The 25,674-nt window shown below is 51.8% G+C and overlaps 6 protein-coding genes across 6 annotated transcripts; 3 read left to right on the top strand and 3 right to left on the bottom strand.

The window, feature by feature from the left end:
• Positions 1–2,265: 2,265 nt before the first annotated feature.
• On the bottom strand, positions 2,266–5,791 carry SMAC4_00109 (uncharacterized protein). Its single transcript, XM_003351520.2, has 6 exons — positions 5,384–5,791; positions 5,262–5,289; positions 5,137–5,192; positions 4,834–5,083; positions 3,276–4,767; positions 2,266–3,220 (listed from the first exon to the last, which is right to left on the bottom strand). The coding sequence occupies exons 1-6, from the start codon at positions 5,437–5,439 to the stop codon at positions 2,628–2,630; spliced, it is 2,475 nt and encodes an 824-aa protein (XP_003351568.1). The 5' UTR covers positions 5,440–5,791; the 3' UTR covers positions 2,266–2,627.
• Positions 5,792–13,313: 7,522 nt separating this feature from the next.
• Positions 13,314–16,748, top strand: SMAC4_00108 (uncharacterized protein). Its single transcript, XM_003351519.2, has 2 exons — positions 13,314–14,049; positions 14,184–16,748. The coding sequence occupies exons 1-2, from the start codon at positions 13,883–13,885 to the stop codon at positions 16,546–16,548; spliced, it is 2,532 nt and encodes an 843-aa protein (XP_003351567.2). The 5' UTR covers positions 13,314–13,882; the 3' UTR covers positions 16,549–16,748.
• Positions 16,749–16,878: 130 nt separating this feature from the next.
• SMAC4_00107 (uncharacterized protein) lies at positions 16,879–18,446 on the bottom strand. Its single transcript, XM_066089383.1, has 2 exons — positions 17,796–18,446; positions 16,879–17,636 (listed from the first exon to the last, which is right to left on the bottom strand). The coding sequence occupies exons 1-2, from the start codon at positions 18,049–18,051 to the stop codon at positions 17,071–17,073; spliced, it is 822 nt and encodes a 273-aa protein (XP_065946879.1). The 5' UTR covers positions 18,052–18,446; the 3' UTR covers positions 16,879–17,070.
• A 588-nt stretch (positions 18,447–19,034) lies between these two features.
• SMAC4_00106 (uncharacterized protein) lies at positions 19,035–20,954 on the bottom strand. Its single transcript, XM_003351517.2, has 3 exons — positions 20,358–20,954; positions 19,953–20,283; positions 19,035–19,732 (listed from the first exon to the last, which is right to left on the bottom strand). Exons 1-3 carry the CDS (start codon positions 20,486–20,488, stop codon positions 19,121–19,123), a joined length of 1,074 nt encoding a protein of 357 aa, XP_003351565.1. The 5' UTR covers positions 20,489–20,954; the 3' UTR covers positions 19,035–19,120.
• A 224-nt stretch (positions 20,955–21,178) lies between these two features.
• On the top strand, positions 21,179–24,193 carry SMAC4_00105 (uncharacterized protein). Its single transcript, XM_066089382.1, has 2 exons — positions 21,179–21,953; positions 22,021–24,193. Exons 1-2 carry the CDS (start codon positions 21,829–21,831, stop codon positions 23,888–23,890), a joined length of 1,995 nt encoding a protein of 664 aa, XP_065946878.1. The 5' UTR covers positions 21,179–21,828; the 3' UTR covers positions 23,891–24,193.
• A 493-nt stretch (positions 24,194–24,686) lies between these two features.
• SMAC4_00104 (uncharacterized protein) lies at positions 24,687–25,152 on the top strand (the record flags this gene model as incomplete). The annotated part of the gene is made up of 2 exons (XM_003351515.1): positions 24,687–24,741; positions 24,935–25,152. The coding sequence occupies 2 exons, from the start codon at positions 24,687–24,689 to the stop codon at positions 25,150–25,152; spliced, it is 273 nt and encodes a 90-aa protein (XP_003351563.1).
• Between the last annotated feature and the right edge of the window lie 522 nt (positions 25,153–25,674).

Here is a 25,674-nt window from a genome sequence, read left to right as displayed (position 1 = left end):
GCCGCATCCGCCTATTGCGGCTCGTTGTGGTTACGGTGATACCCGTCTCCACGTCTCTAGTTCACCGGTCCGTTGGCCAGATGCAATTCACGGCAAAAGTGGTGTATGGATGACAGGAAACACGCATGCTCACTAATGTACAACATCTACACTTAATCATGACTGGAAGACTGTCACTGCTGCTCCTAGAAATAATTCTTCCTCAAGCACCTCGGACCGTGGGAGAAAAGTACCTACACCTTTCACGATGCCCACTAGGATATTTATGTGTTGATTCCTCACGACGGTCATGATGGATTAAAGCCTTGAACTCCTCCTCCATCTAGAAGAACAACCATCTTTTCCATTTGTCTATCACGAGGTCTTCACTTCTCTTCTCTAGACGAATTTCTTTATACATCTTTCACCATACTTGACCGACAAAAGATGGACCAGCGTCTTCCTACCACCACCGTCAACGATACCGCTCCCTCAAAACCATGTCCAACCAATAAGCATCATCAACATCAAAGATACCAGACCTGTCCGACTCCGCCTACGAGACCGGCACAGAATCTGAACACTCTAGCAGCAACGATGAATCTCCCTGTCCCTCTCCCTCTTCCACAAGCAAGAGCCAGCAGCCCCAACATCACCAAGCTGAGGATGATGACGAACCCCTCCCACAACTAGCCAAAGCAAAAGGCCACTACTGGATTACCACCACCGGCTCCAAAATCCTCGACGCCTGCGGCGGTGCCGGCGTGGCCTGCATCGGCCACGGACGCAAGGAGGTGATCAAAGCCATCACCAATCAAATGACCTCATGCTCATATCCGAGCTATGCTCACTTCAAGCTTGATCCCGTGGAACGGTTGAGCGAGTGGTTTGTTGAAAGCACAGGGGAAAGGATGAAAAAGGTTTATTTGATGTGTTCTGGTATGCTTTTTGTCCTCTCTCCCCTTCCTTTTGAGCTCCTATGATGCCCTACGGTGGTTCCATCCATTCATCCCATCTCTCCATCAGTCAGTAATAATACTAATATGGAGGACAGGCTCCGAAGCAATAGAAGCAGCCCTCAAACTCTCTCGAATTCCACTCCTGGACTGGTTCAACCAAGAGAACAAACTTCATAACCCGCACCCCCTCCTACCACGGCACCACCATCGCCTCCCTCTCCGCCTCCTCCCACTATTCCCAACGTGCTCCCTTCCTCTCCTCCAACATTTTGCTCCCCGGCCACTTCCACCCCATTCCAGCATGCAGCCCCTACCGCGACCAACATCCCTCCGAAGCCCTCCCCACTTATGTTGCTTGCAAGCTATCCGAGCTCGAATCCATGTTCCTCCGCCTAGGTCCCGAGACAGTAGCAGCAGTCACCATGGAACCCATCGTCGGCGCTGCGTTAGGTTGCGTGCCTCCCCCGTCGGGTTACATGAGGGGCGTCAAGAAGCTATGTGAGCGGTACGGGGCGCTGTTGGTTTTTGACGAGGTCATGTGCGGGATGGGACGGTGCGGGAGTCTTCACGCCTGGCAGTCGATCGAACGATGGTCCATAAACGAAAACAACGGAAAAGAGGAAGGGGGAGCGGAAGAGGTGGTGCCCGATCTGCAAACTATTGGAAAGGGGTTTACGGGGGGGTATACACCTGGTTCGGCACTACTTATCGGTAGCAAGATCGCGGAGGTGATGGAGAAGGGGAAAAAAGTGTTTACGCATGGACATACGTATCAGAATAATCTGGTGGTGGCGGCGGCGACGTTGGCGGTACAGAAGGGGGTTGGTGAAAAGGAGGGATTGGTTGACAAGGTGAGGGAGAATGGAGCCGTGTTGGAAAGGCTGCTGAGGAATCGATTGAGTGGACATCCACATGTGGGTGATATCCGATGCCGGGGATTGTTTTGGGGGATAGAATTTGTGAAAGATAGGAAGACCAAGGAGCCGTTTGACGTCGATTTGAATGTAGCGCAGATGGTGCACAAGACGGCGATGAAGGAGTTTGGGGTTTTGGTGTATAATGGCCAGGGATGTGCTGGAGAGGGAAGGGGGGATCATGTTATGGTTATGCCGGCCTATGAGATTTCTGTGGATGAGTTGGAGCTGATGGTGGATGGTCTTGGGAAGGCGGTTGAGTATGTGTTTGAGAAGCTTGGTGCGAACCGAGGAGAGAGTAGGAAAAGGACTGCACGTCGACATTAGCTCGGGTCACGGTTCAAGATTGGATCTAGATGTAGTGGGTGGGTAGGTAGGATAAAATCAAACACAAAGACGACGAGGTCAAGAAACCAAAATGCATTGCGTAAAAATCGTTTTCTCAACTCCATCGCATTCGAGTGCTAAACACTCGCTGGGGTCCGCTACCTCTAGGGTGATATACCACCTCGTCTGGTTGACGCGCGCTTCTCCCACCTAGGTTTCTTCCTATCTGTCTAAGAGTGACCGCTGATAAAGTGGAAATGTCATATCCTTCGTGCCCAATTGCTATAAACCGACCTCGGATGGGCCAGGCAAATGAGACTATGCCAACACACCCTGAATCGACTTTGAAAGAATAGCTCGTTAACTCCTTTCCTTTGAGCGCATATTAACATACAAGCTGAGCCCCAAGGCTAATGGAAGACTATTCTAATACCGAGTCGTAAATCCCTTAGTTATAAAGATCGTCATCATTGCCAGCATCGCCAAACGAGTTGCCAGCACCACCGTTGCCGCTGCTCTCAACACCACCCTCAGGGAACTTGAAGAAGGCACCCGGACCAGCGTTCTTCATCTGCTGGGAGAAAGCCTCATAGCGACGGATCTCGACATCACTGACGGAGCGACGAGCCATCGACATGGCCTCCTCGAAGTGACGCTTGGTGAGCTCGGGAACGGGGTCCTCAACCTCATCCTCCATCTCGACATCCTCGCCAGCAGCCTCGCGCTCCTTGGTGCGCTGGATATCGGCGGTGATGGACTCCTTGATAGCAATCTTGACAGCACGCTGAGTGATGAAGCCAAGATCGGCACCAGAGAAGCCGTGGGTCTTGGAGGCGATGTAGTTCAGGTCAACATCGGAAGCAACAGGAGTCTTGCGGAGCTGAGCCTTGAGAATGCCGAGACGGCCAGCCTCATCGGGAAGAGGAACATAGATGAGGGAGTCGAGACGACCGGGACGGCAGAGCGCGGGGTCGAGCTGCTCGGGACGGTTGGTAGCGCCAATAACGAAGACGTTCTTCTTGGAGGTCATACCGTCCATTTCTATAGACATAGTTAGCATCGAAAGGTAGCAGAAAGCCAATCAGCATTAACTTACCGGTAAGAAGCTGGTTGACAACACGGTCAGAGGCGCCACCAGCATCACCAACAGAGCCACCACGGGCCTTGGCAATGGAATCCAACTCGTCAAGGAAGACGACGCAAGGAGCAGCAGCACGGGCCTTGTCGAAGATATCACGGATGTTGCTCTCAGACTCGCCGAACCACATAGAAAGCAGTTCGGGACCCTTGACGGAGATGAAGTTGGCTGCACACTCGTTGGCAACAGCCTTGGCCAACATTGTCTTACCGGTACCGGGAGGACCGTAGAAAAGAACACCACGAGATGGTGAAAGACCGAACTTGAGGAACTTTTCGGGATGGTCGACGGGGTACTGGACGCTCTCCCTGAGCTCCTGCTTGACGGTCTCGAGACCACCGATATCCTCCCAACGAACGTTGGGAACCTCGACAACGGCAACCTCGCGGAGGGCCGAGGGATTGGAGACACCGAGAGCGAAGCGGAAGTTCTCCTGGGTAACACCAAGAGAGTCAAGGACTTCGGCGTCGATGGTATCCTCATCAAGGTCAATGAGATCCATCTTCTCACGAATCTGCTGCATGGCAGCCTCGGAGCAGAGGGCAGCAATATCGGAACCAACGTAACCGTGGGTCTCGGCAGCAATCTGCTCAAGATCGACGTCATCGCCGAGCTTCATGTTCTTGGTGTGGATCTGGAGAATCTCGAGACGGCCGGTAGGGTCGGGGATGCCGATATCAACCTCACGATCGAAACGACCGAAACGACGGAGAGCGGGATCGATCGAGTTGGGACGGTTGGTGGCAGCCATGACAACGACGTTGGAACGGGCCTTCATGCCATCCATGAGGGTAAGAAGCTGGGAGACGACGCGACGCTCCACTTCGCCGTTGGTCTTGTCACGCTTGGGGGCAATAGAGTCAATCTCATCGATGAAGATGATGGCGGGCGAGTTCTTCTCAGCCTCCTCGAAGGCCTTGCGCAGATTCGACTCAGACTCACCAGCCATCTTGGACATGATCTCGGGGCCGTTGATCAAGAAGAAGAAGGCACCAGTCTCGTTGGCGACGGCGCGAGCCATCAGAGTCTTACCGGTACCAGGGGGGCCATAAAGCAGGACACCACGGGGCGGCTTGATACCAATGGACTTGAAAAGCTGAGGATGCCTGAGGGGCAGTTCAACCATTTCGCGGATCTGGGCCATCTGCTTACGGCAGCCACCGATATCATCGTAGCCGACCTCATTAAGGTTGTTCTCCTCCTCGTCACGCTGGATGGGCTCGCCTTCGCAGTGGATGACGGTATCCTGAGCGACAATACCATACTCTGGTGGGTCGACCTCGACGACCTTGAACTCGACTTGCCTCATACCGCCGCGGACAATAAAGAGATCGCCTTGCCTAACAGGGCGGTAGGCCTCGCGGAAGTAGGGAGCAAGGAAGACGTCGAAGAGGGATCCGGTGATGCCTTCAACGGTATCGGCGATAGGAAGGACGGCGATACGCTTGGCCTGCGAGAGAATCTATGTGTCAACAAAAAGTGCATCACAGAGGTAGGCGACTGCTTCAGAACTAACATATTTGATATCAGGGCAGGGGTGGATGGTGATAATGTCGCCGTGCTTGACGCGGAGGTTGTGGCGAACAACGCGGTTGAGGCGGGCGCTGCCATCGTCGAGATCGTCATCGGCAAGGACAATCAAGACAGTGTCCTTTCTCTTCTTTCCGCGGACGAGAACGGTATCACCACGGAAGAGTTGGAGCTGCTCCATGGTGTTGTTGGAGAGGGCGATAATCGAGTTATCATCGTTGACCGCATCAGTAACCCTGCATACTGTTAGCTCATGTTGCTGTGCCCCGCATCGTCGACGTCAACATACATCAGCTGGTTGGGCTTCTTCTTCTTCTTAAGGATAGCAGTGGCAGTATCATCTTCCTGTTGAATCGGTCAGTACGAGCTACTCTCATCGAGGGGTCTTTCGCGGGCAAGCGAGGTTAAACGTACGGCCTTGTGCTCAGCACCAGAAGCGTCCCTGTTTGGCTTCAAGTCAGCTTGGCGTCATTCGCAAGGAGGGGGGGCGCGACAGCTTCGAGAGCTCTCGCATTCGGGGTCGCTGCTTTACGTACATCAAGTTGACCTTCTTCTTGTGCTCGACATGGTCGGGATTAGGTTCGGGGGCCATCTTGACGTCTGTGTTGATGGATCTCTAGAATAAATGGGTGTTTTTGGGTATCGCGGACGGTGATGCTAATCCACGGAGAGGATGTAGCGGGAAGAAGTGGTTTTGTAGTAGAAAAGAAATAAATTCGTAGCCTCAAGACCCGCAGATAAAGGGATTCTTGAAGGGCTGGACGGCAACGGTGAATGTGAATGGTGTTGGGATGGAAAAGATGGACCAGTCGGAGGGACGAAAGTGCCTTTGCGTCTTTGGTGTTGGAGGTTGGTTGCGTTTACGTTCAGGTCGTTACGGCGGAAGAACGGTTCGAGCCAAAGCAAGCACCACTCACTGCGCCGACGCCAGAGTGGCACCGCTTCATCCCTCCAGCATCCAAGGTCAGCCAACCAGGGGCAGGCAGCTGGTGGCCAGCAGCTGGGAGCGGCAAGAGCAACAGCAACCTTAGACTGACAAACCGCCCCGCCAGGCGACAATTTGGATGACGAAGTATGAGCGGAGCCTTTTCTGGGGCGATAAAGGTCCGTGCTTTTCGCCCATTCACCTTCATTCTGCCACCTTGTTCTGCTTGTTCAGGGCGGCCAGGCACCGCTTCTACCAATCTGCCATCCCTCCGAGGGGAGAGGATCTTCAGGTCGACACACCTGGCAAAGCAACGGTGCCGCCGGAACCTTCGAATGCGTTCCATTCTACCGTTGCCGAACCTGCTGACAGATCAAAAGGCTTTATCTTGTTGGCTTGGAGTTCATTCCATTCACTTCAGTTCTCGACATGAGTGAAGGGAGGTTCGGATGCTGTAGCGCTGATATCCAGATGGCCAGGCTGTCACCTAGTTTTAGGTCTTGGATCCATGACATTGGATGCTTGGACTGATTTGCCCCTCCCCCGCAGTACGAACAACAAGGCGGTCAGTGTTGTCGCATGCACCACGGTGGCCTGTACAGATGCCGTGCTCGATTCCACAGGTCAACGGTGGTACTGTCACAGACACGACGCGAAATGGGACAGAATAACGGCCGGCAAGCTGGCTGACTGCAGCTGTCGTCTTATCGAGATTCGAGGGAGATCCGTTTGAAGACTGATATGAGTCCGCTCCGGACGTCGCAGGAACCCGCATGTCGCTTTGGCTGGCGCAAGCGAGTGACGTTTGATCTTTGCGGCCAAGACGGTCGGAGTGGACAAGGAGAGCAAACGACGACAACCTGCGAACCGACCCGAGAACGGCCCCAGGGGTATCAAGGGGCATGTCCGTGTTTATAGACAGGGTGCGCCGGCCGTACGGCTCCGCCCCGGCAAGCCGATACCCAGCACCTCCTGGAGTCTCTCCCCGGGCTGCTCGGGGCCCGGCTTGTTGAAGGCCGGGCTAGAAGCCAGGGAGCTCGGCACTCAATGTAGCGTAGTGCTTGTACCTATCGCGGGTATTGCCTACCCCGCTGTAACCCTAGAAGGCCGAAGACGCTGCGGCACGCCGCCCAGCTGACCATTCAGGGTCCAAGGGGACCTTCCGAAGTCCGATACCTCCACGATCCGGATCCGATATAACTGTAACCCGCGCTGAGCCAGAACGGGGCTGAGCTCGACAGAGTTGACCATTTCTTTCCCAGGCGACAGAATATAATTCGAAACCAGCCTGTCAATGCCAGGGCCTATATCAAAACTAGTTGTAGCCCTAGGCTTCACGATATTCACATGTCGTGTTGGCGCAAGTAGGGCTTGGTGGTTCCATCATCATGCATGAAGCTATCTTCGGTCGGTTAGACCGTTGTCTTTCAGCCCGGCATGCGTTCTACCTCCACTGCCCCAGCCACGAATTACTCGGAAGCCTGATTGAGTTCTGACACTTTTTCTAAACATAGTACTCTCATCGTGCCCGCTGTTGTGAGATCTGAGCCTAGGGTATCAACTAAGATTCGATATGGACAAAGTGAATACATTCGTCACCAGGCGAACCCAGCTGGATGACGAAGGCTTAGAGACGCATCTACTGCAAGTGTAAGAAGGCGCAAGGCTCTCAGGAGCTGCTGGCTGAGACGGGAAGCTCATTTCCCCGGCATCATGTCCAGGACAGCAAAACATCTTGAGTCCATGACGGAGGCGTGGAATCAAAAGAAGACCAAGTAACATCCGTTGTTCACTGAACCATTGGTGGACACATGGAACTTACCCTGCCCCCATATCTGCCCTCCTTTTACTTTGTCAATGCACCATTTTTGCAGTCTTGAAAGGAGGTAGTACATCCCAAACTCACTTCCCCTTATACCGCCCACTCGGAACTAAGCAAGGTACCAAGCCTCTCCCGCTCTCAAGCAGACCAGGAAGCGGAATTCTGCTGCCTGTTGCTATCTCGACTTTGGAACCATCTTGCAGCCGTCAGTGGCACAATAAGCGCCGTTTTCGTCTAATTTCACGGTTTTAGGAATGAGGACCGACGACGTCCGGTCCGTGGCCATGGCGTATGGGATTCGATTCCGGTCTGGCTCGTTTGGATGGGACACTCGGGCAATAAGGACTGGGATCTACGAGTGACAAGATGGGATTACGTCTCCAGGACCCTTCTTACCAGGACCCATCAAATATTTCCGTATTCTACAATATTGGGGCTTGTAATGGGTGGTGTACATCACATCATCTTCCTTGTGGCAATGTAACAGCATCGATCTTTTGGGATGACCAGAACTTTGGTCAAAGTCACGTTCACTGCCCCCGATCAGGAATCATTGTGGGTATCTATCTAGAGGTAGAGATCAAATCCTAAGCGGCAAGTGTGATAAAGGAACGCAATCTCAAGGGGGAAGGAGTGAAGAGGACCGGGTATCTAGGTAGTGTTCTAGTGCCTGTGCTGGCTCAAGTAGGGCAGGAATGACCCTGGTATGCGCCGAGTTGAAAACTTGAGTTTTCATCCATCCACCTCTTTTCACTGCACTCGTCCAGCTCTCCGAGAATCAAGAATCTTGACACACATGGATGGATGTATGAAACTGATCTATCACCGAATACGCTCTCCCAGTTCCTCAACGCGACATCTTCCCCCCCCCTTTCGTCTGATACCTACATGTACCTGCCTAGGGGTAGGCATACATCCAGACACCAAACCAACAGAACATAGGAGTGTGAGTGCCATATGGGCAGCGTCAAATATTCAGCTGTGAAGGGAAACAAACTCACTCAAAGCCAATGAATCATCTTCATAGAGTCCTATGCAGGACCTGGAGCAAGTCGAACGTCAAGGAAAAAAACCCTGGGAAGCGTCATGACAAGTTGTTTCGGGTTTCCCCTCCCCTTTGTATCAAGTAGTGCTTTGTATCCAATACTCTGCCACGAATTCTACTGTACAGGTACTTATGTCTTCGTCTGCGTCATGAAAACATGGAGCAGTTAAAGCAGGATAGGAAGGTGAGAAGACAATGCTCGATTCAATGGGATGTGTTGAACAAGTCAACAGTGTCACCAAGGGGGTTAGGTACATGATTTCTCAAAAGCCTTTCTGGAGGAGCATAATTCGGTGTGGTATTAGGTACCGAATCCTTAATGGTAAAGATCGCGTGCGGAGTAACGTCCGGTTGTGGCGCAAGGGTATTCAGTTTGAGTTTAAGATGTAGTCTAGGCACATACATACGTAGATGGAAAGTTTATCTTGCATGTGTCATGTGTGTAGCAGTGAGTAGAGTAGGTGTGTGAGTATTGGACGAGAACGGTAATGCTAAGCGATGGTAGAGATAGTAGTCGCTGTCTGGTTCCGGGGGTACGCTACAGTGAAAGATGGACAAAGTACCTCTAGGTAAGGTAGGTAGATTGGTAGGGTAGGGCGCACTGGTTGTTGATGTGAAGTGATGATTGAAAGTTCATTCCCAGTCGCCATAGTTGGAAGCGATTGGATGGGTTTAGTCAAGCACCTTTAGGCACTGGAGACGGGAAAGGGGAGAAAAGGAGAATTAAGATGCATGGCCGGTCCTTCATGTCTGTGGCACAGCCTTTTCTTTCATATTTTCCCGTTTATTTAATGCTTTTGTCTGGTTTTAACCGGTATTCAGGGATAGTCCTGGTCTTGGGGTAGTTTGTCTCTGCAGATGCCATCGCGAACAGGATTTGTAAAGCGTAATGTGAGCAACATGGAGGATATGGAATGGTACAGTTTCTAGTACCCTTAGTTGTAAATGCATTTGGATGGGCATAATCGAGTACCGAAGACGGGAAAGGGGAAGTGGAAGGAGGAACGATGCATGAGCGGATGTCTGGCACCGCACTGTTTCTTTTTCTTTTTTTCTCCTTTTTTTTCCTGCCACGGGCATTATGATCCGGAGACTGTCTTAAGTGTGCTTTTCGTGTAGATGCCATTGAGAACAATACCAGGCAGGTGGCTGGAGATTCGGCTGTGTTGAAGTCAAGTCACACATTGTCCTTCCACTTTCTTTCTCTGCATTTAGAAGCCTCTCTTCCTTCCACATCATCTCCGTTCCAGACGCGCGCTTAAAACCAAGACGGACATGCAAAAGAGCATGTCTTCGTCAAGTTGAGTGGGTGTGTTGATGCGCTTTGCCTTATTCCAACATCGGGTAAGTAACATGTGGGCGTCTTTGGTAAGTGTGATGTTCACCAAATTCGGCAACGACAAGCCTACCGCATGTCCGCGTCTATTCCAGCTGGGCCAAAAGCATCTTGCTCTCGGTATTGATAGCATATACCGCTAATTCTCATTCGATTTGGATACCTTAAAAGGGGGAGCTAAACTTCTAACAATCAAGACTGGCCCCCAGTTACAAGCCCGCTGTAACCCTCTGGGTGCTAAACTCTCGCTTCAAGACCCAGATCGGGTATGGTGGTCCGCTAAGGGGAGCTAAGAGGAATCCAAATCGAATGAGAATTAGCGGTATGCGCGTATGTGTCCAGTAGTCGAGTAGGTGATGGGAAGTGGGAAGCGGGTTGTATTTAGGTTGGGGGAAGGTTAGTGGTTGCAGGGGTATGAAAAGTCCGAGGTGCTCGCACTTATACAAGTGGGACCGTGACTGGACCAGACCGTTCTTTTTTTTTTTCATTCTCGCCTGGTGCCGCATGAAATACAAAGCTACGCTGCCAATTCAGCGAATGAGTCAAAGAGCCCGCCATTCCATCAGCGAAATGATATCGTTCCTTACCTGGTTTGGCGGTGTGGCGCAGGGCTTGGTGGTGGATGTTGAATGTTGCCCAAGCGAGTGTCGTGGAAAGAAGGTTAAACTTGCTCAAAATAAAGAGGTGGGGGAAATGATGGTCATGGCACGTAACCGCACCAGTCCAATTTCCGCAGCAGAGGTGAAGCTTACGCCTATAATGCTCTGGGGAGATGATATTCCCGTCTTGTTGTGCTTAGCTGGAAATTGCTTGTTGACCACCAACCAAATGCCGTCGCCGCATATGGATTTTTGGTCGTTTAAGGTGGGGAAGCTGTGATGTAAAGCCGAACATATGAAGTTGATACAAGGTGATCGATTTCAGCCTTGAGTCGCTTGATGAGGCGCGTTCAAACCATCTACATCCGAATCACACCCCCATATAGGACTTGTGAGTGCATGGGATGCTGCGGCCATGCGGGCCTAGCGAGTAGTTTATTTTCTTGCCCGATAGAATCTGACAAGTGTCTTGCTTGGGCCCAGCCCTATGCGCATCGAGGCTGATAAGGGGAACCGCTGGCCGCTTGGGTCTTATATCCGCCGATATTTCCAAGCCATCCGGCGTTACACGAATATTATGTCTTGAAGATGGTGCTCGGTGATACGGTCCTTCGCTGAAACGAAGTATTGGTGATAGGAGGATGTTGTTGTTCTAGGACTCAAAATGAGAAGTATCTTAAGTTCCGTGAATAGCTTGGCCTTATCTGGCATAGAGAAGCCTGAAGTACTGCGGATGTCGAACGGAGAGGACGAAGCCGGTGACGGAGATGGAGCTTGGAGACGGAGAGGCTCGGAGGCCGGAACACGGAACACGGGATACGGAAGGGCGGTGTGGCTAACAACGCCGATCCACCGGAAGGGGGCCATGAGGTGAAAGGAAAAGAAACGATAGGTATCATGTGTTGAGGTCCCATACAGACAAGTGCCTGCATCATGTTGGACAAAGGGCGCGTTACGCAGCCTGTCGGGAAATCAAGTAGAACCGTGCATTTAAGGTTGCATGGTCTCATCTGTTGGAAAGCTTAAAGAGTGGAAGCGAGGGGACAGGTATTTGCCTGTTGATCATCGGCACGAATTGGATTACATCCTGGTTGTCTAAAACTTTATCGTGCCCGGCCGCCCTGCTGGATGGTGTATTTTTTTTCATTCGTTGGTTTGCGAGGTGATGGTGACCGTGAAACCTTTCAAGGTGAACATGGAAGAACTGCCGTCCTCGTTGCTGTGTCTCCTCTCGATGATGGAGTTATACTCTCAACGTCCACGATGGTCGTGTTTGAAGGTTGGCACATGTTGACTGGTGGTTGATGGTGGCAGGGCAAACAAGGTGGGCGAAATACTGTATGGGAAAGGTCAAAGAGTCTTAAAACGACAGAAAACCTTACATGTGAGATCATGCGAAGAATCGGGTAGGGGACAAGTGGGGGGTCAACCAATAGTGCGAAGGCCCAAAGAGGGGGGAATGCTATAATACGCGGACCTGGAACAATGACTCTTAGGGTCAAGCCCAATTGGACGGTACTTGGTGCCACCTTTATCCGTCAAAATTTCGGTGTTATGGATCTGCTCATGAAAGAAAGCACGACTTTGAATTTCAGGACCGCTGGTGTTTAGGTTGTTGAAGACTGGAAGTTGATAACGGGAAGTTGCGTTGACTGGGCTCACTGGGCTAAGTTGCTGTTTCCTAGAATATTCCTCTGGATGGAAACAGTTGTTAGGTGCCGTGCTTTGCTGTTATCGATAGCTGTGAGCGAAGGCTAGAGATAACAGCTTAGCCGCCAACTCCGTTGTTAGACATCACAGCGTAAGCACTAACACCACGTTCTTGCCCGAGCCCCCCGGCAGTCAGCAACCCTTGCTTTGATCTTTGGATTGTCAACCCCTCAATGACAGGGCTGTGAAAGTGACAAGCAAGTGTAGCCCCAGCAACAACAAGTACCAAACCCGACGAAAGCAACGAACAACGAACGACCGGTGCAGATCTATCCTGCTTCTGTATTATCAATGACTTCAGGGATCGAGGGTCTTTCCATATCGCCGAGGATAGTTAGCACCGTCTCCCGTTCACTGCCCCGATCTCTCTTCGTTATGCCTCACCTCAACGGCCACTGTTTCAAAGTCAACGGGACCTTAAACGGCTGCCTGATTTCGATGGCCAACAATTTCCCAGGATCGATCATGTTCCCTCTCGTCCGCGGTCCTCGATGCTGTTGGTCATGCTTGCCGGTGTAACATAACATGGCGGCCACCTCTGGGAAGCTTTCCTTGCCCCGGCTTGGCGGTTTCTGGATTGTCACCAAATCCTTCTGCCTGTCTTCCTCTTCCAGCACAGATTTTCCATGTTCTGGAGGCCAAGGGGGCGTACGAAACCATCTCCTGGTGGCTTTCCAATCTATGATGGGGGTGACACCGTCCTGCATCCATCCAGACGGCCATTGGCCATTGTACCGCGCCTACCCCCTTTTCGTCTGCCCGAACCTGTCGTCACAAGTCTGAGAGCCAGTATACGCAGCCGTGGTGGTGTATATGGTCCCTGTTTCGTGGTATGACAAGACGGGCACAGACGAGAAAGGCATTGATTTGAGTTGAGCATGCCCAGAACTATGGCACACCATGGGAATCCTCTCGTTCTCGCTGCGGTACCTCTTCCTCCACACCTTCAGAGAACACACGTGCTTAGCAAGCCATGTACTTTGTATTTTACTGTTCCAATGCTACTGCTACCCTTCGCTGATGCGATTGGCGCCTTGCAGTGACAAGGAGACAAGTACAGAATCATACCATCCGATCAAGGGACGGGGCAAGAAAGGGCACCTTCCTGGTTCGCTCGAGTGTGAGGCGGCATGCACCTACGCTACCGGCAGCATCATACCCTTCCTCATCCCATCCCATTTCCATTTTAAACCTCCCTCGTGGCTTTGTTTGGGGTTCCATCCTGGGCGGGGTGTATATGACCAAGATATGATATGGATATGTACTGCCCTAAGCCCAGGGCTTATTTCATCCTCTCTCACCTGGCCAGGTACAACCGCCTTGTATGCTTTTCGTTTATATGGGAGGGCACAACCGCTTCGGCCTTCTACCCTTGATCCACAAAGCTTATTCTCGGTCAACTTGATATCTTACCCATTCATGCTCTACACCTTGCAATCCAGCTCGCCTTCTTTCCTTTTTTCTCAACGAAGGCACACTTTATCCTGGGCCCTTCTTTCCTCCTCGTCAAGTTCCCGAACCAGAACCAGTACAGCTCGGATTTCATGAACAGTCTCTGAGTCCGAACTTGGCCTCCTACGAACCCTCCACAAACAAAGATGCAGCAGCAAATAGGGATGAGTTATCACCGAGCTAAGGGTACCAGGGAGGCCATGACTATCATGGGTCCTCGTCCAGACTCTTTGGGAGCATCATCTTCTACACGTCCTGCTCAGTCGGGAAGGAAAGGATCGAAGAAAGTAAGAACTGGATGTCTAACCTGCAAGTAAGTCCGAGCTCCCCCATCCTCAGCTACCCAGTCTCGCCCAAAAAAAACCGGTTTTATGGATACATCAACAACCGGATTTCCTCTTGACGCCCTCAACCAATTGGAAAATTGAGTCTAACACTCGCGTATAGAATCCGCAAAGTCAAGTGTGATGAGGCGAAACCGTTTTGTGTCCGTTGCACAAAGACTGGCCGAAGATGCGATGGATACTTGGACGCAAAAGCCATGATCAGCAGGAGGCCCCGAAGGTCCGGCGGCGTGTCCCATACCGGTGCCAACAGCCCTCACGGCTCGCTATCTGTCTTTTACGAATGGGCCTCCTCCGACGAAAAGCGTTCCTTCCACTTCTTCCAGGACGTTACGGCACCTTGTCTTTCCGGTGACTTCGACGGTGCTTTTTGGCGTGTGCTTGTGCTCCAGATATGCGAATCCGAGCCGGCAGTGAAACACGCCGTGTTGGCTGTTAGCAGCTTGCACGAGGTAATGGTACGCAGTGCGGTGGCGCCCTACGTCGACATTACCGGCAAGCAGTCATTTGCGCTATTCCAATACAACAAGGCCATTTCTTGTCTCTTAGACCGGATGCCAGACGTCGACTCAAGGCCCCTTGTACCACTTCTCACCTGCATCCTCTTCGTCTTTCTCGAGTTTATGCAATTCAAGGATGTCGAATCACTTATCCACTTAAACCAAGGGCATCAGATATTGAGCGAGCTCGAACGAAAACCGTCGCTACGGGGGAATCCCGAATTCGCGATCATACGAGATCACATCGTTCCCATGTACACTCGAATCAGTCTAACTTTGTTGATGGTCGGTGGAGATCCCACTGCTATACCAGTACCCCTGAAGACGACGATCGACGTTCCGATGACCTTCGAAACGATTGATCAAGTTCGGTACGCTCTACACGACTTCATGGAAGAGTGTCTCAGGTTCACAAAGAAATCAAAGCCGGCAAAGTATCAACAAGTATCACCAGAAGAACTGCGGGTACTGGAAGGGGAGCAGGATCTATTGATGAGGAAGCTGTCCAGATTCAACGTCGCATTCTCGCTCTTCCTTTCAAGAAACCAAAAACTTCTCCCACTGGGATGTGTCGACCTGATCGAAATACACACCAAGACCATCCACATTTGGATATCAACAGCATTGAGCACTAACGAAACCGCATTTGATGACCACATCTCCTTCTTTTCCGCCATCATTCCCCGGGCAGCCGCCTTCATCGAAACTCTTTCCAGCCCTACAACACGTGAAAATCAGACGATCAAAGCCAGGACAGTGACAGCAGCAGGAACAGCAGCCTCGCCAACAGACGCACGCCGCTTCTCCGCCATGTTCACCTTCGAAACTCACGTCATAGCCCCCTTGTTCTTTGTCGCTATCAAATGCCGTCATCCCGAAGTTCGCCGTGCCGCTCTTGATTTGCTTCGTCGCAACCCGGCCCGCTGCGAGAATGTCTGGCGCGCCGACATCATGGCATCGATAGCCGATTACACTATCAAGCTCGAGGAGAGGCATTTGCACCCCTCTGACTCCGATTACGCACCATCACACCAAGCTTCTCCCCCAGACGCGACCGGCTCGCCGTTCTCGTACCCTCTCGCCCCTGGTGAGATGTGGTCCAGCGAGCTACAAGACACACCTTTCGGTTACAACGATCCTGACGGCACGGCCACCATAGTTTCCTCATCAGGATCCGGATCGGGATCAGTCGGCTCAGGAACAATCGACCTGGCCCAGTTAGACCTCAGCATGAGCCCGCATGATCTCCCCGTCGACCCATCCCTGCTGCTGGCTGAAGATCAGCACTCAGTACACTCGCTCGGCGGTTGCTCCTACTCGGCTGCGTCATCGTACGAAATGGACGCTACTGAGCCCGGCGGCACGATGTACATGGACGTGGACGTACACAATGCGCCAGTAACAGTTCAAATGACACTATCATCGGCAATCACCGCAGCAACATCAACGACAATATCAGCGACCTCACCCGCCTGGACAACCACAACAGGCACATACTCAACCCCGAGCATCTTTCTCGAACCACCCACCCCGCTTGTTCAAACCCAACAACAACAACAACAACAAGAACAACAAGAACAACAACAACAACAACAACAACAACAACAACAACAACAACAGATGAACTGGAGTCCGATCCCCACGACAACCGCCCACCACTCATATTCCACAACTCAATCACACTCACACTCGCCACATTCACGGAAACAATCATCTCGCATGGCCTTCAGTCCTAGACACTCACCGCCAACGCAATCTCAACACCGGATGCGCAGCCCCGACTCTCCCTACGACGTCCCAGAGCACTTCCGTGTACATACAGCAGCGCTAATGTCGGACTGTGAGGACGGAAAAGAGGAGGCGACGGGCTCGAGGAGGAGGAGTAGCAGTAAAGTGGTGTTGTTGAGGAAGCTGAGGGGGTTGGGATCTGAGTGGGACGTCCAGATGGAGTATTTGGCTGTTAGTTGAGTGGTGATTTAAGGTGGTTTAAGAGAGAGGATAATAGGCTGGGTAAGTGTTGTCACACAGACATTGCAAGCGTCCGGTCTTGAGGATTGGGAGGAGACCTTTAACCTGAAAATTGGTGAAGGGCAGGTGTCAGGGGACGAGCAAACGGAATGGCCAAGAAACAAAGCACATAGGTAGATGGTATGGACAAGGTAGAAAGTTAACACGGAACAACTCCATTCAATCAAGAGCATAATATTGAGAACACAGCAATTGCAGGGTTCTTGTCACTGCATATCCGACTTCCTGACACTCCTATTCATTTTCATCCACTAGGTTTATCATTTTGCTTTTAACGTAATAAGACTTCCCCCCATTTCATGCTAGAAAGAAAGGCCTTCATGGAAACTTCCTTGGTCCCATTATTTCACGATGCCAGCCAACCCAAACACCCACAAAAACATGCAGCACACCGAACACCAATTACCGCCCCAACAAAGACTTTCAAAACCCATCCCACGGCGAAGAAACAACAATCTCATACTAAGCCTTCCCGTTCTTCTTCGATTTGACACTCCCATTCCCCTGCCCCGGCCCACCATACTGTTCCTCCAAAACCTCCACCGCCCTCTTCAGATCTGGCACCTCACTGGCATCCTGCGGCACGCCAACCCACCTCACAAACCCCATCCTATCCACCGCAAACGCTCCTCCCATCTGCCAGACACTTCCCGAGCTGTACGTGCCTCCCGTCCTCTCGTGCACACTCATTCCTTTTCCATCACCACTGTGGTCATCGCTCGAATTCGATCCCACGCTAGCCGCCCTTGGCTTCTCCTTGCGTCCCCAGATCCCCTCGGCAACACCCAGCTTGTACGTATTCCACAGCGCCCACGGCTTGTACGCGTACCAGGTGGATGTGGTCCCCAAGCCCCACTGGGCGTACAAGGCGCGGGACTCGTCGACGATCACGTCAGCTTCCCACTCGCCGCCGACGTCGATGACCCAGGCGTCGGTGTCTTGGGGGGACGAGTGGGAGACGGCGAGGAAGTGCAGGTTGGGGTGCGAGACGGAGAGGGCGGTGAGGATCCGGAAGGCTTTTTCTGCGACTTTTTTTTGGGGGGGTGGTGTAAGTACCCGGCAAGGGAAAGAAAAGAAAGAAAGAAAAGACAGGAAAGCGCGGAGATAATGAGAGAAAGACAAATAAAGTGAAAAGATGGGGGGGGGGGGGGGGGGGGGGGAAGTGAGAAAAGGGAATACAAACTTACAAGGACACCCACAATGCCTCAAAAACAAAATCACGGTCGGCTTGGCGCTAGGAAACCGAATCTGCTCCGACTGAGGCGCTCGGCCTCCCACTTGGGGAGCGGGGGCAACCTCGTGCGGATGCTTTTCGGCATCGTGTCGGTTGTGTTGGCTTTGGGCGTTCGGCGGGATGGTGGGTGGGAAGGTGGTGGTGTCGGATGAGGCCGAGGAGGGGGTGTACAGGTGTGGTGTGCCGTCTTCGCCGGCATAGATGGGCATCTTTGGCAAAATTATTTGAGAAGTTGGTTATTACAGTGAGTTGTTTTTTTATTAAGAGTTGAAAGAAGTGCGGTGAAGGTGTTTGTTCAGGTACAATGACAGACTTTGTCGGTCAGAATGTTGATACGAATGGGTTGGTGGCGTGGTGTAAGGAGCTTCCTTTTAGTAGGGGTCAATTTGTATAAGTGCCCCGGTGAACGGGAAAGCTGAATGTAGACGACCGAGGTGAATCAAGCCAAAAAGCTCACGGTGGTGCACTAATTGGTATGTGTGTGTGTGCTGTAGGTCTAGGAATAGGTTACCGTGGGCTGAGAGTTGAAGCTGTTAAATCAACTCGAGTGAGGTCATTGATGTGCAATGGCTATAAGTAGAGGTGGAAAACTGTTGGCCCGCGCTTCCCGAGCTCAAGCTATGCTCGACCGCCCATTGTATTGTGGTGGGTGTGCACTTGCCCCTCGATTCTATGGATTCTTTGGAGGTTCTAGGCGAGTCTACGGGCCACCCGACTAACACCGGATAGCGAGGGGTACGTGCCCCGGGGTTATGGCTTGTACAGAAAAGGGCCGGGCTTAAGATAACTAGTTATTAAACCAAGTGCTATCCAATAGACGGGTTCATTGTCAAACTCATCCTAATATAACTATGCCCTCTCTTTTTAAGCCGCCCTTGAGCTCATTCGCATTTTGATTGATGGGCGCCTGTACAATATAATGGCCATGGAGTCTAGGCAGCTATCGCTGTAAGTTCTCATATTTTGTAGACCATCATCACCCTAGCCCATTTTTTGGGTTGGACGACATCACACCCACATTGGCCTTCTTTCCCTTAAAGGATGTGCATTGTCCCAGAACCCTTTGCGAAACATATTATAAGATACTGTTCTGAACCAGCTGATGGAATGAAAACCAAGCAGTCACCAAGCCATGATGTTGTTTGTGCCATATATGTACCGAGGCTATGGATTCACTGGCGGCCCGTCAAGGCGACCGGTTACATCAGGTTCCCAGCTATGTACATGCCATCTAGACAATCCTCGGCGATTCCTGTTTCCCCAACACAGCCATGCTATCTAACTCAGTTGCCCTGAGGAGCCTGCCCTGACAGCTGTCCCTACGGTGTCTTGAGTCTGAGGTGCCTCCGGCGCACTGCTCAGTTCAGTATGTGATGCGCTAGGCTGAGGTTTCAACTGTGGCTGTGGTTGAACATGTGTGCGGGTTGGAGCTCCAGGCAGGGGACGTCGAGCGGTTTGGTGTTGTTGGGGTTGTTGTGGATGTTGGTGTTGAGCCTCGTGATGCCCCTGATCTTGAGGCCGAATATCATAAAACCTCTGGGGCAACAAGCCGGCTCTCCGAAGAGCATTCGGTAGGGCGTTGGTTACTCTTGGGTGATGTCTTCTGACAATCTCTCGTTGATCGTCATCGGATATCGACGGGTCATCCTCTGTGGTGGCCGCTGCTAGTGTCGAATCTGAGACAACACCTTGGTTGCGACCATCGCTTTCCTCCTCCTCTTTCTCGCCGCCGTTGATACCCTGACCGTGACCACCATCGATATGATTGGGATGACTGTCAACTTGACAGTAGACTCGATCGTCTCTTGACGATGACAGTTTCCTTCGTTTATTGCTTCCCTCAGTTCCCAGCCCAACTGGCTGCTTACTGTTGGCGCCGGCGCCAGACCCCTATAACGAAATACCAAAGCCGAGGTCAGCAACGGTACTGGCCTTTTTTTTTTTTGTGTACATCGCCGCAGGAATGACATGGATTCTGAGGATTTGTGTGTAATAAAAAGATAATCAAAACTGGATGGGTGTGCTCTGTGTGTATGACCTGGTTCAAGTTTTCTTGTTTTGGGGGGAATCAAACATGTCACGTCGCCCCGTTCGCCTCAATCTCACACACCATCTCCAGGCTTTCGCGCGTGACTTTGAGCGCGTCATTGATAACGGCCTGCGGAACCGCTAGGCTGGGTGCTGTCGTTGTCGCAGCGGGAACGTTGCCGTTGGTAGTGTCGGCGCCGTTGGCTAGCTTCTTTCCGTTTACACCGCCTCCGTTGGCATCGCCCGAGGGAGCATTGGCTGTGTCGTGGCGCACATCTTCCAAGACTCGTCGTAGAAGGGCGGGGAAGGTACTGATTTCGCCGGAGCGGAGGAGCGCGAGGGCGTGGTTCTGGACCGTCGTGGGCCAGTTGGACGAGTGGGCATGTAGCGAATGCAAGAGGTGGTCTTGGATCCTGTTTGGGAAAACAACAAGGTGACCGGGTCAACAGGGCTCATCTCCAAAGGAACATGGGAAGGGGTTACGTACTTGCCGACATGGCCCTCTTCGATCAAGACCGAATTGATGGCGGACCGCAACTCAGGATCCAGGGTCGCAGGTGTGTAATTGGCTGCCGAGCCGGAGACCTTGACGGGCGCCGACGAGTTCTTGCTTGCCATGGCAGCAAAGAAGCAAAGCGAGGTGTATGCTATACAGCTAACGGATTCGGAGTTCAAGGACGAGGCGCGAGGCTCGCAAGCAACTAATCGGGGGAGTACGATTGCGCCAGAGAGGGTTGACGGAAGGGTACGGTCGGGAGTCTGTTGAATCGGGTAATGGTTCTGAATGCAAGTCCCAAGTCAAGAGACGGAAAAGCTGGTGGTAGAATACCGCAGAATGGTAAAAGGTGGTGCAAGTTGAAGAATGACTTTTCAGATGGAAGGCGACGGATGTTGGAAAACGCGGCGGACAATGACGGGCCCAGAAGACGAGGCTCCAGCTGTGAGAGGAACGGAAGTTCCAGTGGAGGTTCTGGTTCAGTGTTGGGTTGCAGCCAGAGGTCTGAGGTTAGGTACCTTACTGTGTACTTACCTCTACTGGGCAAGTACCGGGGCAAAATCTAGGTGTTTAGCTCTAGGGTCCGTGCAGCAGCAGCATTGGTAAACAAGCAGGTCCATCCATGGTCAATAAGCCATCTTGGAGGCTGCCCGACTTAATTATCCGCTTAGGCTGCTGGTATGTGCTCGTTCCCACTTATACAGACCGAACGAACTTCGTCACAGGTCTTCTTCGACCTTCAACTTCAACTTCCATCATGCCATCTCTTCCTTCTTCCTGCACCACTTACAGTACTGCGCAGAACACATGTGATGGCTACTTATTGAGCGTCTTTTTGGGACACCGCCACCCTCCACACCTCAAAGGCGCAGAGCCCTTACAAAAAATCAACAATGCCGTTGTCGTTTCAATAATACATCTGTCCCCAGCTTCTCGTCCAAACCTCAACATGGTGCTACCAGTTTGTAGCAACCAATGTCGACCGGCAGCGCCGTACACTTCAACAAGTGAATAGCTGCATCTTGTCCCATTACGCAAACTCCGTGGAGTATCATTCCGTCGTTATGTCCTGCCATCCCGATCCTCTTCTCCTTCACCATCATGGATTGCGTTGCGTTGCTTATTACCTAGATATATGGATATCGTACCTTGATGGCACGCACTGCCTTCTGCACTGCATAGACTCAACGCACATGTCCGCTACCTTGGTCACGGAGCATTTGAACCAGGAATTTTCCCCAGGTCGTTCCGTCACCTTGCTTCTGAGGTAAAACTTTGGAGAATCACATGCCATATCCATGTGCCAGGTTTTCTCTGCCTGTGCCAGCAAAAATGAAAAAGTCTCCTTTCACTCGCGTTGCTTCCACGCCTGTCCTCGAATCCTTTACAACACTATCCAAGCCAACGTAGATTTCATATTGAGAAACTTCAGTATCGGCCAGTGCCTGGTCAGAAAACCAACATGCCTCTGAGTTGTCTTCGCACCAGCGTGGCGGCGATCCTGCTTGTTGGCGGTGTCGCTGCCCTACCGCTCTTAACCGCAGACACGACTAGCCGCGGCATTATGGTTTCCGACTCGGTCAGCTGGTAAGTTGCCTTCCAACAAGCCACCCATCTCATTCTTTTGGACAGACGCTGACCTCGGCTCATACAGCTATGGCGATCCACTTGACACTCATTGTATAACTTGGGATAACCCGTGGGCGACATCGCTTCCACACCAGAAGATCAGACGTGATCTTTCTGTTTCCACCACTCAGGCCGGAGATGATGACGACGAGGACGATGGCGACGACGAGGACGAGGATGACGACGGTGGCTCTAATGGTCACAACAACAACAACAACAACAACAACAACCAGAACAACAACAGCAACAACAATAGGCCCCCATGGGGCAATGGTCCTCCCCCTTGGCTTCGTAACGGTCAGGGCGGCCAAGGAGGTCAGGGCCAGGGTCAGGGCGGCTTTGCCCAAAATGGTCAGCGTCAAGGTGGACAACAGAACGGTGGCCAGAACCGAGGCAACCAGGAGCAAGGACGTAGAAACGGGGTTGGAAACCAGCAGGGAAATCGCCAGGGGAATCAGCAGGGCAACAACCGGCAGTGGGGCCAGGGCGGCTTCGGCGGCCAGAAAAACAACAACAACCAAGGCAACAACTTCAACGGCGAAAATCGAGGTAACCAGCAATTCGGCAACCGCCAGGGCGGACAGGGCGGACAGGGAGGCCAGAACAACAACCAAGGCAATCGCAATCAGCAGTTTGGTAACCAAGGAAACAATGGCCAGGGCGGCTTCAACAATAAAAACTATAGGAACGGCCAGCGCGAGGGCAACGACAACAACAACCAGCAGTTTGGTAACCGTCAAGGAGGCTTCAATGGTCAGAACCAGCAAGGCAACAACAACAACCGCAACGAGGATCAAGGCGGCTTTAATGGCCAAAACCAGCAAGGCTTCAACAACAACAACAACAACAACAACAACAACAACAACAACAACAACAACAACCAACAACAAGGAAACATCCAGGGCCAAGGCAACAACCGCAACCAGGGCAACAACCTAAACCAGAACCAGAACCATGGCAATGGCAATGGTCAGAACCAAGGGAACAACCAGAACCAAGGGAACAACCAGAACCAAGGGAACAACCAGAACCAAGGGAACAACCAGAACCAAGGTAACAACCAGAATAAGGGTCAAAGCGGGAACAATGGCCAGAACCAGCAAGGCTTCAACAACAACAACCAACAACAGCAAGGGAATAACCAGGGTCAGGGTCAGGCTGGCAACAACCGGAATCAGGACCACGTCAATGGTAATGGCAATGGCAATCAGCAAGGTGTCAATAACCAAGAGCTGAACAACCAGCAGAATGGCAACCAGCAGAATGGTAACCAGCAGGGTGCCAATGGTGCTCAAGGTGGTCAGAATGGCCAGGGTGTTGGTGGCGGCGCTGGTGGTGCTGGTGGTGCCCAAGGGGTTCAGGGCGCTCAAGGTGGTCAAGGTGGTCAAGGAGATCAAGGTGTTGGTCAGCAAGGTGCCGCTGGTGGCCAACACCAAGAAAACCAACAGTCTGGTCAACAAGGTGTTCAAGGTGCCGGTGCCGGTGGTGCTGGAGGTGGAGGCGCCGGCGGCCAAAACGGCCCCGGTGGTCAACAACAACAAAATCAGGGTAACCAGGGGCAGCCAGGCTTCCCCGGCCGTCCCGATGGCTTCGGCCCCGGAGGTGGCTATGGTGGCGCGCATCAAGGTCCTGCTGGCGTCGGTCAAAGAGCCGGCGCCGGCCAGGGTCAAAACGGTGGTGGCCAGAACCAGAACCAGAACCAGAACAACAATCAAAATAGCGTCGGTAACCAGGAAGGTGGTGCCCAAGGTGCTCAAGGCTTCAACAATGGTGCCCAGCAGCAGGGACAGTCTGCAAACCAGAATGGGCCCAGATCTGGTGGTGGACCCGGTGGTGGTGGACGTCGTCGTCTTCAAGGCTTTCAGAACCCTTACGCAAATCATCACAATGGCTAAGGTACTAGTGAAGAGTCTATCAGAAGCACGATGGGTAAATCAGGGAAGTCTACCATCATGTCGGGGTGGAAAGGCTGTCTATTATCAGGAACAACAAATGGTGGTAAGCAGAAGGATATATGGGCGGCATATATTTTACAAGGCGCGTTGATAGTGTTCTCTTATGGCCATGATGGTATGCAGCATGGTACAAATGGAAGAAATCATTGCACAACTTGTGCGTTTGTGCCATACCGACTTGCTGACCACAGATCAACTCATCCACTGGATATTGGGAATCGGGTCATCATGATGAGCGTTTGATTCGGGACTGTCCAAAAGACCAGATCGACTACCAAACTTCTCTGTAATGGCGCAACTTACGAAGTCAACGATCGTTCTCTCAAGGCCAGTTTGTGTTAAAGGAGAAGCTTTTACCAGTCATCCAACATGTCGAACATTCGGTATCGAAAGTTTGCTTTCAAAATCAAGATTTTGAAGCAACCATTGCTCTCCAACATCGATGCTTGATTGCTAACACCAAACGCAGGATTCCAATATCTGTTCATAGAGAGAAGAGCAGGAAGTTTGCGCATCTCGCAATATTCAGGCCTCGAGATATATAAGCATCCGCGAGGATGCTACTGGAAGGTGGTACGGCTGATATCGTTCGACAGAATCTTTCGAGTATACCAGCAAGAAGATATAGATATCCCTTACTATCTTACTATCACGATAAGTGTCGTCACAAGAAGGGGAGACACCATACCAGAACATTACTGCCTTAGAGTCACAACCTCGAGAGACTACACTCACCATGTCCAGTTCCAACTCAATCACCAACACAACTTCCTCCTCCACTATCGGAGGCAGTAAGTCCATTTACTTGTAGATCCTTCCCTTCTCCCCGGTCTCCAACCCCCTTCATCACCCCGCCCCCCCATCTCTTTCTTTCACTTCCTCTTTCACTTTCCCATACCCTACCCATTTCCATATAATTTATTCCTAGAGGGTACATATATATCATACTCACCACCTTCCTCCCTCTCCCCTTTCCCAAAATAGCATCCTCTCTATCCACCACCCCAAAAACCAGTTTCTTCATCCACAACATCGCCTCCACCACCAGCACATACAAGCCCACAACCGATGTAGCCCACAAAACCTTCGCCAACAGCCCAGGCTGCATCTACCCTGGCCGACAACCCAAATTCACCGAGCACTTCGAGTACAGCGAGTGGAAGGACATGTCGAGCGTTGTTGACCACAGCAAACACTTTTGAGTTAATGGCTGTGGGTGTTGAGCATGAGAGGAAAGAAGCGGAGGCGAAGGATAAGGGGAAGAAGCCCAAATGGTAGGTGTAGCTGTAAAAAGGGGAGAAAAAAAAAAAAAAAGGTAGGTAAGTTTGGGAAGTTGTTAACGGAGGGGGGAAGTAACGTTGATACACAGTAAAGGTAGAGAGGTACCGGCAAGGCAGAAGGAAAAGACGTATGCGTGGAGGTAAAGCATGGAAGGTAAAGAAAGGGATTAACTTGGGTCATGTACCTACCTAGGTAGGTAGTGGAAAAGTAAGTGACTGGCTGCGGGTGTCCAAAATAGATATCTAGGTAGGTAGGTACTTACCTCAAGAGGTATCCCCTGGTAGTCGCGGTATTAGGCCTGGACTCAGTGCTGAGTTTCAAGGCTTGGACCTATCATTAACTGGTACCTAACACCTACCCGATCTGTGAAGACAGTGAAGTGGATATTCTAGTAGAGTTAAACAGAGAGATCACGTCCCATTGCATTGGATACCGTACTGAGC

This window comes from Sordaria macrospora, chromosome 4, assembly GCF_033870435.1.
Source record: "Sordaria macrospora chromosome 4, complete sequence".
Taxonomy (NCBI): domain Eukaryota; kingdom Fungi; phylum Ascomycota; class Sordariomycetes; order Sordariales; family Sordariaceae; genus Sordaria; species Sordaria macrospora.
The sequence above is the reverse complement of the archived record's forward strand: the minus strand, read 5'-3'. Positions and strand labels throughout refer to the sequence as shown.

Coding starts and splice junctions, on each gene's coding strand:
- SMAC4_00108 (XM_003351519.2), top strand. CDS start 13,883: ATGCAGCAGCAAATAGGGATGAGTTATCACCGAGCTAAGGGTACCAGG. Junction 14,050..14,183: donor ACTGGATGTCTAACCTGCAA/GTAAGTCCGAGC, acceptor ACTCGCGTATAG/AATCCGCAAAGTCAAGTGTG.
- SMAC4_00105 (XM_066089382.1), top strand. CDS start 21,829: ATGCCTCTGAGTTGTCTTCGCACCAGCGTGGCGGCGATCCTGCTTGTT. Junction 21,954..22,020: donor GTTTCCGACTCGGTCAGCTG/GTAAGTTGCCTT, acceptor CGGCTCATACAG/CTATGGCGATCCACTTGACA.
- SMAC4_00109 (XM_003351520.2), bottom strand. CDS start 5,439: ATGGCCCCCGAACCTAATCCCGACCATGTCGAGCACAAGAAGAAGGTC. Junction 5,084..5,136: donor AAGAAGCCCAACCAGCTGAT/GTATGTTGACGT, acceptor AACAGTATGCAG/GGTTACTGATGCGGTCAACG. Junction 4,768..4,833: donor CCTGCCCTGATATCAAATAT/GTTAGTTCTGAA, acceptor ATTCTCTCGCAG/GCCAAGCGTATCGCCGTCCT.
- SMAC4_00106 (XM_003351517.2), bottom strand. CDS start 20,488: ATGGCAAGCAAGAACTCGTCGGCGCCCGTCAAGGTCTCCGGCTCGGCA. Junction 20,284..20,357: donor GAAGAGGGCCATGTCGGCAA/GTACGTAACCCC, acceptor TTTCCCAAACAG/GATCCAAGACCACCTCTTGC. Junction 19,733..19,952: donor CGCGCGAAAGCCTGGAGATG/GTGTGTGAGATT, acceptor ATTTCGTTATAG/GGGTCTGGCGCCGGCGCCAA.
- SMAC4_00107 (XM_066089383.1), bottom strand. CDS start 18,051: ATGCCCATCTATGCCGGCGAAGACGGCACACCACACCTGTACACCCCC. Junction 17,637..17,795: donor GAGGCATTGTGGGTGTCCTT/GTAAGTTTGTAT, acceptor CCCAAAAAAAAG/TCGCAGAAAAAGCCTTCCGG.